Raw genomic sequence first — 15615 nt, 5'->3', positions numbered from 1 at the left:
GCCATCACTCCTTTGGTATTTTAGTATTTAGTCTCTGCATTTCTCTGGAGACAAGTTCTGCTCCATTCACCAGGAGAAGCAAAAGGAACCAAAGTATGAGAGCACACACGTATCCCTTCACTTTTAGTACCTTAAGCTGATGACAAAACTGAAGACAAAATGATAAATGGCATCTAGTACATTTTCTATATCTAGTTGTTTTGTGGTTAATCAGCCATGCTTGAGTCAAATGCATCTAGGCTTACTAACTACTGCAAGGCTGAAGAACCTTCTTGAATCAAGGTATGCATTATTGCCATCAGAATTTGCTTGGGTGGCCGGAGTGCATGGCCCCTCCCCAAATGGGCTCTCACAACTATTTGCACTCAATAAACACCCACTTAATCGCACAAACCCCCCTCTATTTATACATACACAATACATACCTATTCAATGTACACATCCATCCACATAGAAGTTGCCTCCAGTTCTCTCTCTCCCCCCTCCCCCCACCCACTCCCTGCAAAAGTGAGAACAAGTGAGAGTCCCAAGGCAAACTCACTTGCCTTCCTCCCTCTGGTGAGTACTTCTCTTTCTCATTCACTGATAGGAAAGCCAGCAGGTGCCACCCCAGAGACTAGAACATCTTAGCTCCATGGTCACCTTCTCTATCATTGCTTGTCTGCCTCCCTCTCAGAGGGTGCTTTCCAGATGAGACTTTACTGTGCAATCACACTGCCTCATTTATGTAATGTTATATGAAGTCCAGAATATATCATCTTTCATTTGTAATCCTCCCATCATTTTTATCTTTTTTCCTTGCCAATCTTTGATGAGCAAGCAAAGATGGATAGCTGTACAGTGCCTTCTGATTGGTAGCCCTACAAGCCCTCTGTCTGGAAGCAAAAATGATGACTAAAGAAGAATGATAGAAGTCTACTGTCAACAATGAAGAAATCAAAATTGGGAAAGATTTCACATATCTTGGCTCAGTCATCAGTTCAAAGGGAGACTGCAGCCAAGAAATGTGAAGACAACTGAGACTTGGAAGGGGAGCAGTGAAAGAACTAGGAAGGTTCATCAAATGTAAGGAGATTTAACTGGAGACCAATCCCATTTCCAATCCCAATGCATGGGTGTGAAAACTGGACAGTGAAGAAAACTGATAGGAAGAAAATTGATGCATTCAAAACATTGTGCTGGAGGAGAGCTTTGTGAATACCCTGGACCAAACAAAAAACAAACAAATGGGTCCTAAATAAATCAAGCCAGAGCTTTGCCTAGAAGCAAAAATTACAAAATGAGGGTGTCATACTTTGGACTCATCATGAAGACTCACTGAAGACAATCTTGTTAAGGAAAGTCAAGGGCAGAAGACGAAAAGGAAGACCAAATAAGAGATGGACTGAATGCATTAATGAAGCCACAGCCTTGAACTTGGAAGAACTAATGGAGCTGTCATGGACAGGCCATTTTGGAGGGCTTTCATTCACAAGGTCACCATTAGTCAGTGACAACTTATCACAAATAACAACAAACACTCCTCAGTAATTTTCTCTTTTCTCCCTCAGGTAACAGTGACCCCAGATGTATCAGAGGGCTCTTGTGTTTAAGCTGAAAATAGTATACAATTCTTGTTTTGTCTCCTGCATCTGTTCTCTTCCATGCATACTCCGAAACAGTATCCAGCTCTGCTGTTTCCGTACTAGAGGAAGGAATGCTACTTGGGAGTAAATCTCATGTGATATAGTAGGGATGCTTCTCCTTTGAAGAGAAGGAAGTGTTCTGCCTTTTTTTGTTTTTGTTTTGGCATGTGCTCATTTCCTCTTCCTACCAATAGGGAATTGTGCCTATAACACCCTGGAAAGTTGAAGCCAGCTCAGTTAGTTCACCTGTGAAGAAGGTACATTCACCTGAGACTGGAATCTTTGTGCTTAACCATTTTAGCAGCGCTGCTAAAGGAAGGGGTGTATGAATTCAGTAACTCTACCCTTTAACCACTGTTGCACACACTCTGCTAGGACAATATAGACTACAAATTAAGAACACCACAAAACAGCAATGCGAGCTACAAGTATCAGTTTGACTTCATACAATCTATGCAGGAGAAAACTATTTTCACTGCTTCTACTCCAGAGAGATAGCAGCAGAACATTTTTTTAAAGTCACTTGTGTTAGTGAGCCTCTTGGGAGTGGTTGGTCTGTGTGTGTGCACACATGTATGTGCACATCTCCACTTATATAGGTTTTACATGACAATAGGTGAATTTAGTGTGACAACCCGTTACTCATAATACCCTCTCATCATAGAATATTCTTCTCTGCAGAAGCCTTCAAACATTCTTAAGGCTGTATGTATTATATTTTTAATCCACCCAATAACAGATGTTCTCTGGGCAGATTACAAAAGTAGAATGATTTTAGGATCATTTTCTGTCTGGAATTTCTCTAGTAGAAGTTGCCAATTTGTTTATCATCAAGGGTTGCCCCAGAAACACATCAAAAGCTGGAAGGATGCTTTCTGCTATCTTGTACCCTGTATTTTTCAGCTGGCCCAGACATGGTTGATGGTAACATCAAAAAAGACCTGCGCTACTTGTGATTGTACCAAAACCAATGCATTCTATCAGCTATGTATTGCAACCCTTCTTGGCACTTAATCCCTGTTTTGAAAGTTCCAGCTTGGCAATACGGAATAGTGATTTCTTCGGAGGCTGAACTGACCCTTACTGCTACGAGTGCAGTAAGAATGAGGCAAGCAGCTTCCCCAGGCAGCTGACTTTGGGTGTCATAAAAGGGTAGAAAATTGTTATTGTACCTTTGCTGTTAGTTAGGAAGAAGAGATAATGTGGGATTTTCTGACTCAGGTGCCAAAATAACTTGTCTGGCCTTGGATACTATGCACCTTGGCTTGGAACAAGGCTGCTCCCCTTCAGGCAACAAAATACCTTGGGCCAGCCCAGTCTGGACTAGACCATGGCTAATACTGTGCCCATTATGTGGTTTTCTGCTAGGCAATTTGCACCGTTTTCTGGGCTACTTTACAAATTACTATTTGACATGGAAATTAATACTGCTGTTGAGAGAAAAGTGTGTATTTACATTTGAATGAAGGGGTTTGTTATTTTGCAGCAACCTGGGTTGTAAAAGTGCTCATGTATTAACTTTCTGAACTGGCTACACTTGGCTGAAAAGAAATGCCACTATTAAAACTTCTGGTATGGGCCATTTAGATTATGAGGTGAATCTTTATGGCCCAGATTCCTAAAATGGCTCTCACTGAAAAAATTAAGGACCATTTAAAAATGTTTAGAAAAACAGCAGCTATTTGACTTTGCTATTTACAGTGTAATCCTATACATGCTTACTCAGAAGAAGGTCCAATGATTTTTTAATGAGATTTACTCCATTGTAGGCATGTATGGATTGCAGCTCAAAAGGATAAAGAAAGACCACAGAAGAGAGTTTGCTTGTAAATGGCTGTGATTTCTCTTTTTTCCTGTTTCTTTTGGGGTGTTTTGGAGTGTGTCATCTCTTTTCAGCATGGCTGTCCATAAGTGCAGCTATCCAGTAGCTCAAAACATTGGATTGCTAAGTTTATCTAATTTAAATACTATTCATTTCAATTACTCTACTTTAAGGAGGGCTGACACGTGATAAAATCTCATGAAGAGATTTTGGAAAGCATGATATTTAGGGCTTGTTCCAATCTAACTCTTAGCTCACAGCAGGAGATCTTGTGATGATGTATTGGAATTGTAACAGTTGTTCTAAGAATTTTTTATTCTAATTTTAGGACCATGCTTCTAGGTTCCTGCAAAGTTCTGCAAACTGATTTGCTTCTGGAAAAATTAAGTGCATAACACTTAAGTTGCAGTGTTTAAGGGTTCACAGAATCTCTCTAGATACCTATTCTGTAAGCACAAAGAATTTTAGAAGGGGTCTTGCAACTAGGGATATAATTAGGTAGTGGAGTTCTCAGATCTTTGGCAACTGTTTCAGAACTTTGTATCTTCTCAATTTTACTGCATTTTTGAGAGCTGTAATGTAACATTTAGAAATAGGTGGGCTTGTTGAAATGCCTGGTGGAATGCACAGATTTTCCAGTTATAAGATATTCTTTGGGTGGAGCGAGAGATGTACTCAATGTTTGTTAAGTAGATATTTTAATATTGACAGCCGGTAAATCAAATATTTAATGTTGTTTACTGGAACATTTTTGGGCTTGAGCCTACATAATCTATTGGTTCAGTATGGTGTAGTGTCTAAGAATGTGAGTTGGCAGCCAGGAAATCCCAGTTCCAGTCTCTGTTCCAATCATGCACTCACTGAACAGTCTTAGGTAAATCACTATTATCTTAACCTTGGTCCCTCTATAATTCAAGAATAATAATACTGTCCTACCCCATATGGAAGATGAAGGAACTGGTTGTGATTGATGTGATTTGTTCATAATTAAACACCACTTCATTTATGGATCTTACTCTTTGTAAGCATGCATAAAGTTAAAGCCTTGTTGAGATAATGCGCGAGAAGCACTAAACTTGGAACCCCATGGGAAGAAATACCTGAGGGGATAGAATTTGGATTGGAATGACAACATCCCTCATTGCCACTTCTGCTCTTTACATTCCGCTTTTCCAATGCTGCTGCTTTTCTAAAACAGCATGAACATTCTCTTTACACGTACTGTATATGGATACACACACCCAACTATGTACACATATACATTATATATTTTTAATATATGGCTAATGTTGAGAAATAAATGTAGTAATAATTTTATTCCCAGGAGGTAATCATTTTGTTGTGGTAAAAATAACAGTCTTATTCTGACACACGCTTGCATTTTCTGAAGAAAAAATTGAAAGGTACAGTGCAGCTTTTCTTCCTTAGTGTATTTTTTTCCTAGTATGAACAAAGATGGAAGAAGGGGTGCAGGAACACTGAAGAACTACAAATTGAAAACAGTGTTGTCTGGACAACTGAGTCAGTACAAATGCACAATAGAAGCTTAATCTCAAAGTATCCATTCTATGTAAAGAGTACCGCAATACAACACATTAACAACCTTTTTACACATCTGGACTAGCCATCTCTTCTGGGAAGATGAGATACTTGCAAGTTTTAAATGTTTTCTCATGTTTCATAGCCCATTTTAATGTTAACAGATGCAATTCTCTTGAAGTGTCTGTCCACTACAAAAACCAATAAATAGAATGGAACTAAAATTCTCCTTTTACAAAAAAACACAAGATTACGTTCTGAGACTGGTTTTGTTTTGTGACATTAAAAATCAGTTAATATAGGACAAGTATTAGGTAATGAAGAGTTTGTTGAACACACAATATGCATTTGATTTATCCCATCTATATTTGGCTTGACCACTATCTTGCCTCATCTTCACATGCCAATGTTTCTTTGTTGGGCTGAACTGGAGTAATGATGTCTGTGCTCATGAGCACTACATAAAATGATTTGCTCAGCAGTATTGCTCAGCAGAACTGGCCCCAGGCATTATGCTACTTTGACCCACGTTGCCCCCCCCCCCCCCCTTGTACTCTTACCCCCTCCACCAATTCTCCATCTCTTCTCACTTGCTGCCGAGACAGAACTGCTTTCTGCTGCTCCAGGGCCAGTAAGCCCTTCCCTTCTGTGACAGTGTAGCTGTCACAGGAATTCCCTCATGGGGCAGTTGCTGTGGCACTCCCTGGCCAGTATCCAACAGCAACTAGCCACTTGCAGCCCCTTCCACCAATTCTATTGCACAATCCACCCCATTGCTAGTGCAATGACAATCTGGCACTTCTGGGAGGCAACCCAAAATATGCAGAAACTCTTATCCCTGAAAGGACCCCAAAAGGAAGCTCTGTTGACCTGCCCTCTTACAAAAACTAGTAGGCTCATTTTTTTCAGAGTTTGCAGAAGTGCCAGTTCGCCCTGGTTGGAAGCAGTTGGGCCCACTTGTGCAATGAAACTGGCAAGGAGGGCTGCATGTGAATCATTAGTGGTGGAGGGCCCTGGTGTGGTTGAACAAAACTGGATATTGCCCCTTGCCTCCCTTTGGTCAGAGGACACACACAAACCCTCTCCTGGCTCTCCTAAGCTAGTCTGCTCTCTCAGCTGCAGTGGAGGCTACCATCCTATATTCAGGGCCAATTTAACTTATATGCAGAGCATATAAGGCAAGGGAGTGGTGGCAGCAGGCGCAGTGAGGCGGCGGTGGTGGTGAGTGCAGGATGGACCGCCCCCAGCCTGGCTGCCCCCGGGCTTGCATAATCAAAAGGAGGGCTGAATAAATTGCCACAGTGGGCAGGATCTGGCCCACGGGCCATAGTTTGAGGACCCATGGTCTTAGAGGAGATCACCTCTACTGCTCTTTAGAAGGCCAGATACTGAAGATGAAACTCAATACTTTGGCCACCTAATAAGAAGGGAGGACTCACTGGAGAAGAGCCTAATGCAGGAGCAATTGAAGGCAAAAGAAGGGGAGGGCAGAGAATGAGGTGGCTAGATAGAGTCACCGAAGCAGTCAGTGTGTGCTTAAGTGGACTCCTGGGGATGGTGGAGGGCAGGAGAGCCTGGAGGAATGTTGTCCATGGGGTTGTGATGGGTCAGATGCGACTTTGCAACTAGCAAGCAAGCAAGATTCAGCTCCTAATCTAGCTGGCTTCTGTTCATGAAACAAGGAAAAGCCATTGTGTCATTAATCCCATACCATAAAACATACTGGGCTGGCCTTGGGAATGTGTATATTTAGGCTAGACATGCTTTATAGCCAATCCTAGCTATAGCTGGTTTTGGTTGGGTTCCTTTTTGTTCTATGACTTTCTCTGCACTGACAACACCAAGCTGTGGCTGAATTAAGACAAATGCACCCTGCTTTGGGGAGAGCTTCATTTGCATTGTATTGGCAAAAGTGTCTTCATGCGTGGTTTCACATGCACCTAGCCTGTGGTAGGACTTCTGCACTCTTGTCTTTTGAGATGGCATCACTTTGTCAGAAAGGGAAGGGCAGGTGTAGATTGGTTCTTTAGTTGGGATGGTTGGGCTCCAACTTCCACAATCCTTGGCTCATTGGAGATGATAGGAACTGTAATGTATAACACTAACGTGGCCACAAGTTCTCTACCCTGGTTTAGTGGATTGCTTGATTCTGTTAAATGATGCTCGAAAGAATGGCAAAGTACTTGCAATATTGCCTCTCTAAATAAATGGGAAGCAAGCTCAGCCTTTATATTTGGATTTATTTAACTTAAGCCATATATTGCCAGGGAGTCTACAATGTTTTACACATTGTAAATGTTTTGGTGCCTGCAGTTGCTAGTCCGCTGCTGTGCTGGTGCACCGCAGGGGGCAAACTAGTTTAGCACTGGTTGGCCAGTGGCGTTCTTGCTGAAGTCAGTTCATCCAGGCCTTTTCTCCACCGATTCTCCACTGAACACATCCAGGTAGATCCAAGGCCAGTGCTTGTTTTCATCAGGAACTAAGCCAACAAGTTTCCCACTGAGGAGTGGTCGTCCTTATTTATCTACTTGCAGATACTGCTAGGCAGGAAGGAGCTAGTGGCAGATGACGTTAGTTTAATCTGTCCCATGAAAGTGGGCTTAAACTGCTGGAGTGCCAACCATTTCTGATCGACAGTTCCAGCATCATTAAGCTGCCATGCCACCTCGCCCTGCTTTATATTTGGAAAAGGGCCATATTATCCATTTTCAGATCATCTAGGATATTCTTATTTTTGATTTTTTTGAAAAAAGTTAACATAGCTATTCAAGAAAGAACAGATGACACTACAATATATGTAGCCCCCTTTCCCCCCAAAATGATATAGATATTACTGATTTAGATATGGTGTTAAACTTAAACAACAGGGACAATATTGCTGCAATTTCAAATCCTAAATGCTTTTGCTACTTTCATAGGGCTTAAACATTTGAGGTATAGCATTGCTATTAACAGATTTTTTTCCCTAGAGCTTATTTTTAGAGATAAGATTTGTGGACAAATTAGTATTTCATGATTTATTGAAAGAAGTATCACAGTTTCCTTTCTCTGTATTACTCTTTTTAATAAACTCATAATGAGCCATGTGAGTTTGACAAAAAACTGACAAAAAATCTCTGCCCTTTTGACTCACCTACTTTGACACATGCACTTTTTGTAGGTGGACTAAATACTGCCCTACACCATGCCTCTGCCTAAAGTAGTCTGGGGGCTACAAGCTCATCTGCTAGGGTAGGTGCAGGTTTCAGAAAACACTATTGCACTCATTTCTGGTATTCAGGAATAATGCCTGAGAGAAAGTATCTTTGTTCAATGTAGTGAGCCATTCCAGAGACTCAGCCCTGTTGTGCTACATGGAAAAAGCAGTCCTCTAGAGTTTTAAAAGGGATTCTTAGGACAAAATATCAACACGATTGTGTGTGTGGCCACAATTTTCACTGCAGTGAGAAAAAGCTATCTGGGAGATGATTTTCCCAGAAAACAAAACGCAGGTACTTGGAAATAGCAATGAACAAACTGCGTTTGATACAAATACTTATTTACTTGTGTAGAAAGAAAGTGCTAAAGCACTGAGTATACCAAAGTTTTGGGACTAGAGATTCCGATGGGGGCGGTTATTCGGTAGATGTCTCTTCACGCAATTCTCTCCCCTATGCAGATATGCCCCCCGAGGGATGCGTCAGCGAATTTACAAGCTTCTGCGTGAACTGGAGAACGCACAAAGGCGTCAGTTTGCACGGCCACGTGCCGGCGTGCTCCACTTCGCACACGTGCGTGCCCTCCCTGACACTCGCGCGCTCGCCGCCCAGCCCCGCGCGAGGGGGCGGGTCCCCGGCGGCTCCTCTCGCTGCCCAATCTGGCTCAGGGGCTGGGCTGGGCTTGCTCAGCCGCCGGCTCTATGGAAGGGCAATGACCGGGGCTGCCTTCGAGTAGGCGCCCGGCTGGGACGCCGAGCCAGTGCGAGGAGCGGAGAACTCGCAAAAGCAACTGTCGTTGCCTGCGGAAGGTGCTCTGGCAGACGTACACAGGAGAAGCGCCAGCGAGAGCATCGGCTCTCGGGACAGACGCTGGCAGGTACCGGAGCGGGAGCAGACGGTAGTCGGCAAGTCCCTGGGGTGGGTGGAGGAGGGCCTGGGGAGGCGGCGGTTTCTCACCTGCAGGGAGCGTGCGAGTAGCCGCGCGCGCGCGCGCGCTTTCCACTTAGTCTGGGTTGCAGCTGATGCGGGAGAGATGCGAAGGCGGAAAACATTGTTCTTTTCCCGGACGAGCGAACCCTTGCTCCCTGCCTCTTGGAGGCATTGGGTTAGTAAAAACTCCTAGAGCCGCGTGTGGCGCAACACTTAAGTGATTTAGTCCGAGGTCTCCGGCAAGTGAGATCAATTGCATATAATTAGGCTGCCTGGTCTTTAAAGCAAGCTTTCGTCTTCTGCAGAACTCTTCTTTAAGCAGTGCCAGATTCCCCGAGTAAGCTTAAAAGGCAAGACATGCATCTTGGGAGTCTGAAGTGTTCTCCATCTTTTCAAAGCGTGCTGTATCAGCAATTTGGGAAATGAAGTTGTTGTTCTGCCTGCTCGGTCTTTTTAAAGCCCAAGTAAAAGAGTGCAGGACTTGATGCACTTTTGGGCCGATCCAGCATGGCTGTTCTTAAATAGCTGCAGCAGAACGTTAGAATCTGCCCTGGTCTTACCTCAGAAAGGCCAGCTGTACTGGTAAGCGGAAAGTTACGCTGATCCTCTAAAAACACTCCCCTCAAGTTCCCACTTCCTCCAAACAGCTAGCCGCAAAGATTTGCGTTGCAAAATACTTCCCAGCCTTTTGCCCTGGTATTTATTGTTCTCTACAAGAATGTATCTGATTTACATTTTTTTGGACAATAGTTGAATATTTGTACAAACCAATATGTAGCTTAGACGTTATTTACTGATACTTAGGATGTTTGAGCTGGCAGTTGTTTATCGTTTCAAGTGCCTGACTGGAATGTATGTTGGGGTGCGATCGCTCAAATGTCAGGAAGGGCATAGGATGTTAAAAGGCTCTTCCCGGTCTTGTACAGTTCTGCCACCTGTGCTGTATACATTTTACAGTGTAAACACTGAATAGCCATGCCCTGTTGCGGGTGTGAGTGAAAGGATTACATTATCTTTAGAACTGAGCCCTTCAGAAGATTGCCAGGATATTCGGGGCACTTTGCTAGGAACAGCATATGTGTATCTGTTGAAAGCAAAGTGCTTTGTAGCACTTCAAGCCTAGCAGTTTTATTTTGGTTTAAGTCTTTGTAGACTGTAGCCCACTTCTTCAAATGCCACATCAGACAAAGTGAGCTTGATTCCACCATAGTTTATTGTACAGATAAAATTGTTTGTCTTCATCAGTGCCACTTGTTGTTTTTGCTGCAATAGACTGACATGGCCACTTTGTAAAAGTTTTGTCTCTTGAGTTTCCTTTATTTGAGTCTACCATTTGAGGGAGAGGTACCATGACAGGTATTTATTTATTTATTTATTTATTTATTTAAACAACTTATATGTCGCCCCATTGCATGAGCCTCGGGGCGGCTTACAATCATAAAATCCTGCATAAAATACAAAATCATCAAATAATTAAAATACATATACTGGCATTTGAAGTGGGTACATCTTTTAGTGTTCATGGTAAGCTTCTGCCATCCATGAAGAAGATTTTCTCTGGACTGAATGAAAAAATTATACCAAAATATTTGGTAAAAAAACTCAGTTGACTATTTTCCAAACAGAACTCTTCTTTAGAGTTACAGAGCATATTTTAAAATACTTGATTCAGTTAGCAAATAGAATTAAGTTGGCTTTACAAAGGTTTGTATCTGACCAGGTGATCTATTTCACAGAGGCTGATTTCAACTATAAATGAGTTGTCCTTAAGGTTTTACAAGACAAATTGTTTTTTACTGCAGCAGAACTAATGTCTACTGTGGAAGTCCACAAGAGTTACTACAGCACCAAAAAAACCTGTTTTGAGTTGGCCTGCTTAAACACATGGTAATAATTTGTGGTACATGGATAGCCTAAGACTGAAACCAACCAACTCTCTTTTAGTTTACAAACCTTTACTTCCTAATCACCTAGAGGTAACTTGGTTATTATAGGCAACAATGTGAGTAGCTGTTTTCAAGCCTGAGTTAAATCAATAACTCCGAGTGAGTAATGAACCTTTCATCTGTTTACAGACTTCATCTTTCTACATTCTGAATTTCTTGCACCACTTGAAGTAGGAAATTTGAAAGGGCCCTTCCTGTGAGAGGGATGTCACTATGCACTATGAGGTGGCAGATTATCCGAAGTCCAGCAGCGGTGCAGCACTTTTTGACGTTCTTGACAAATGCCAAGTCATGCCAATGAAGGAGCTGCCCCAAGTCAATTGTTCTAACTCCAGCCGAGCTTTCTTGAATTCCCAGATGTCCTTTAAAATAACTGTCAGCAATGGGGGCAGCAGCGTTGAAGCTCAGCAGAGCCCACCAGAACTGCCAGTGCCCCTGCTAGATTTCTTTCCCAAAAGGCCTAGCATATTTGAGAGACTCCCTATTCTCCAGAGGGCACAGGAGACATTATGCACTAAAGCTGGCAGAGAATATTTTCAACAGAAGGGTGAGTAATAAAATGCATGAGTTGTAAAGTATCTCATCTGTGGTAACTTTTTTTTTCTTATTTCTTTGCATGGCATTTTAATGTTTGTTCATTAATTATTTTAGCATGGTAACTTTATCTTCTCATTGCAAGATAATCTAAACTGGATGTTCCTTGTAGGTGTCCATTGATGTTTATAATAAGTAATCACAGTACAACATCTTGCAAAACATGCACAGATTGTACTATTAAAATGTGGTATCGGAAGAGAATCTCTTTCACATTCACTTTCATTTAATGAGAAGATGAAACTGCTACTTGTCTTCTGTTTGTTGATATGTGCCACCAAGTCTTCTCCAACTTAAGGTGAGCAGAATAATGAATGCCCTACCCATGATAGCCCTTCTCAGCTCTTGTAAATTCAAGGCTGTGGCTTCCTTTATGAAGTCTTTCTCATATCTGGTTTTCTTCTTCTCCCTTTGACTTTCCCTGAGATGATTGCCTTCTCCAGTGAACCACAGTCTTCTATGGGAACTTAGTAGGATTGTTGGCGTTTGAAAATAAAATACATTTTGTATGCATAATATATTTAATAATTGAGAAAGAAACATGATCATGCAAACTCTTTGTTACATGGATTAAGGAGTTTTTCTTTGCCTTTCTTTATATTAATAATTTATGCCACTCCTAATTGCAAAGTGGTGAATATCTTTATCCTACGTTCCGTTAATCTTGTGAGCAAGTTAGTATTATTTTTGTTCAATAAATGTAGAAGTCTGATTGATGAATACTTAGCAAGATTGTCTTGCAACACAGATTGGCTAGAAGGAGATTTGATGGTATATCCATCTTAAGTGAATGTGGGATGGTTCTAGTATGCAAATCCAAGATGTATCATCCCTGAAGGTGGAAAGAATACTATCTGCATTTACGCATAGGTAATCCATTTGACAAGACAAAGCTTTGTGAGGGTGTCACAGATGTAGTTTGTAGTTGGCTGTTCATTTTCTGCAGCAATGTGTATCTCCCCCGCCAGATGTGGACTGGTAGAAATTGTAGGTGGCTGCTTCCTGTTTTATGCTAAAAATCGCCAAACCCTGTGCTTAATATTTTATTAACATCATATTATCACTTTCTATCTCAAAGAACTCTCATGGTGGCCATGGTATACATTTAATTAAGAATAACACATTAGGTCAACAAAGTGCACTTTTGTTGTTAGTTGTGAAGTCGTGCCCTACCCATCGCAACTCCATGGACAACATTCCTCCAGGCCTTCCTGTCCTCCACCATCCCCTGGAGTCCACTTAAGCTCACTCCGACTGCTTCAGTGACTCCATCCAGCCACCTCATCCTCTGCCGTCCCCTTCTTCTTTTGCCATCTATTGTTCCCAGCATTAGGCTCTTCTCCAGGGAGTCCTTCCTTCTCATCTGGTGGCCAAAGTATTTGAGTTTCATCTTCAGGATCTGACCTTCTTAAGAGCAGTCAGGGTTAATCTCCTCTAGGACTGACTGGTTTGATCTCCTTGCAGTCCAAGAGACTCACAGGAGTCTTCCCCAGCACCACAGTTCAAAGGCCTCAGTCCTTTTGCGCTCAGCCTTCCTTATGGTCCAGCTTTCAGAGCTATACATTGCAACTGAGAAAACCATAGCCTTGACTATATGCACTTTTGTCAGCAGGGTAATGTCTCTGTTTTTTAGTATGCTGTCTAGATTTGCCATAGCTTTCCTCCCCAGGAGCAAGCATCTTTTAATTTCTTGGTTGCAGTCCCCATCTGCGGTGATCTTGGAGCCCAGGACAATAAAATCTGTCACTACCTCCATTTCATCCCCATCTATTTGCCAGGAAGTGAGAGGACCGGATGCCATGATCTTAGTTTTCTTAATGTTGAGTTTCAAGCCAACTTTTGCACTCTTCTCCTTCACCCACATCAAGAGCCTCTTTAATTTCTCTTTACTTTCTGCCATTAGAGTGGTATCATCTGCATATCTGAGGTTGTTGATATTTTTCCCAGCAATCTTAATTCCAACTTGTGATTCATCTAGTCCCTCCTTTTGCATGATGTGCTCTACATATAAGTTAAATAGGCAGGGCGACAATATACAGCCTTGTCAAACTCCTTTCCCAATTTTGAACCAATCAGTGGTTCCATATCCAGTTCTCACTGTTGCTTCTTGACCCACATACGCGTTTCTCAAGAGACAAATAAGATGGTCTGGTACTCCCATTTCTTTAAGAATTTGCCACAGTTTGTTGTGATCCACACAATCAAAGGCTTTAGCATAGTCAATGAAGCAGAGGTAGATGTTTTTCTGGAACTCCCTAGCTTTCTCCATGATCCAGCATATGTTGGCAATTTGATCTTTAGTTCCTCTGCCTCTTTGAAACCCTGCCTGTACTTCTGGTAGTTCTCGGTCTACATACTGCTGGGGCCTAGCTTGTAGGATTTTGAGCATAACTTTGCTGGCATGTGAAATGAATGCAATGGTGCGATAGTTCAAACATTCTTTGGCATTGCCCTTCTTTGGAATTGGAATGTAAACTGACCTTTTCCAATCCTGTGACCACTGTTGAGTTTTCCAAATTTGCTGGCATATTGAGAGTAGCACTTTAACTGCATTGTCTTTTAGGATTTTGAATAGCTCAGCTGGAATACTGTCTCCTCCACCAACTTTGTTGGTGTGCTCAAACTTCCTAAGGCCCATTTGACTTCACATTCCAGGAAGTCTGGCTCAAGGTCAGTGACCACCGCCTCGTGGTTATCAGGGATGTTAAGCTCTTTCTTGTATAGTTCTTCTGTGTAATCTTGCCTCCTCTTCTTAATCTCTTCTGCCTCTGTTAAGTCCCTGCCATTTTGGTCCTTTATCATGCCCATCTTTGCATGAAACATTCCCTTCATATCTCCAATTTTCTTGAAGTGGTCTCTAGTCTAAGGACATCATTTTTGGTGTTATTTCTAGAAGTTGTTGTAGGCCTTTATAGAACCGGTCGACTTCAGCCTGTTCAGCATCAGTAGCAGGGGCATAGACTTGGACTACTGTGATGTTGAATGGTTTGCCTTGGATTCGAACTGAGATCATTCTGTCATTTTGGAGATTGTATCCCAGTACTGCTTTTCCTACTCTTTTACTGACTATGAAGGCTACTCCATTTCTTCTGAGGGATTCTTGCCCGCAGTAGTATACCTGATGGTCATCTGAATTAAATTCACCCATTCCTGTCCATTTTAGTTCCCTGATTCCCAAGATATCGATGTTCAGTCTTGTCATCTCATTTTTGACAAGCTTACCTTGATTCATATATCTTAAACTGCAGTTTTAAAACCCCACAAAAGCCTAATAAGACAGCAAGAAAAATGACATCATTTTTCAGTTATCAGTGACTACTAGTTATGACAACATAACAAATGCCCCAAAGGTTTATCTGTGTAGCATCCTTATATGGGAATTGAGGCTTATGGGAAACTCAAAAGGAGAACACTAATAGCGTTCTCCTATCATTGCTCCTCAGCAGCTGCCCATCAAGAGGCATGTTGCCTCTGATCTTTAGTGTGAAATCATAACTAGTAGTCACTGATAACTTTATCCTCCTTGTTTTCTAAGCAAAAAAGCCTCCAATGAAGCCTGTTTTTGTATCTGTTTTAAATTTGGTTTAAAATTTGGTTTCGTAGGCATCTTCATGAAGTTTTAACAAAGTGCATTTTATATCGTATTTTTAAAGTGCTGTTGTAAACTGTCCAGAGAGCTTCAGCTGTTGGGCAGTATAGAAATTTAACGATAATAACAACTGTTCTAATAGGGTAAAAACAACAAACAAATGTTACTTTAAGGTGTGGTATTTTAAAAACTCACATTGATTGCTACATTAAGTGTTCATGAAACTATTACTTGCTTCATCAGATGTATCACTATAATCCATGTAAACTCTTGCCAGAATAAATATGTTAGCTTGTAAGGTGCCACATGCCTCTTTGTTGTTTCTGTTGCAGCAGAGGGAGACCATTATCTTTCGGAAATGTTTTGACCTGCA

General features: G+C 41.8%; 1 protein-coding gene across 1 annotated transcript in view; it reads left to right on the top strand.

The window, feature by feature from the left end:
* The first annotated feature begins 11272 nt into the window (after positions 1-11272).
* GLIS1 (GLIS family zinc finger 1) overlaps positions 11273-15615 on the top strand; it is a 255035-nt gene continuing 250692 nt past the window's right edge. The window contains exon 1 of the mRNA XM_044430459.1: positions 11273-11606. Within this exon, the coding sequence (XP_044286394.1) occupies positions 11273-11606 (334 nt within the window). The remainder of the gene's footprint in view (positions 11607-15615) is intronic.

This window comes from Varanus komodoensis, unplaced genomic scaffold (assembly GCF_004798865.1).
Source record: "Varanus komodoensis strain SLA01 unplaced genomic scaffold, ASM479886v1 scaffold20_1, whole genome shotgun sequence".
Lineage (NCBI taxonomy): Eukaryota > Metazoa > Chordata > Lepidosauria > Squamata > Varanidae > Varanus > Varanus komodoensis.
Note: the sequence above shows the minus strand (reverse complement) of the source record. Positions and strands in the feature narration are given on the sequence as shown.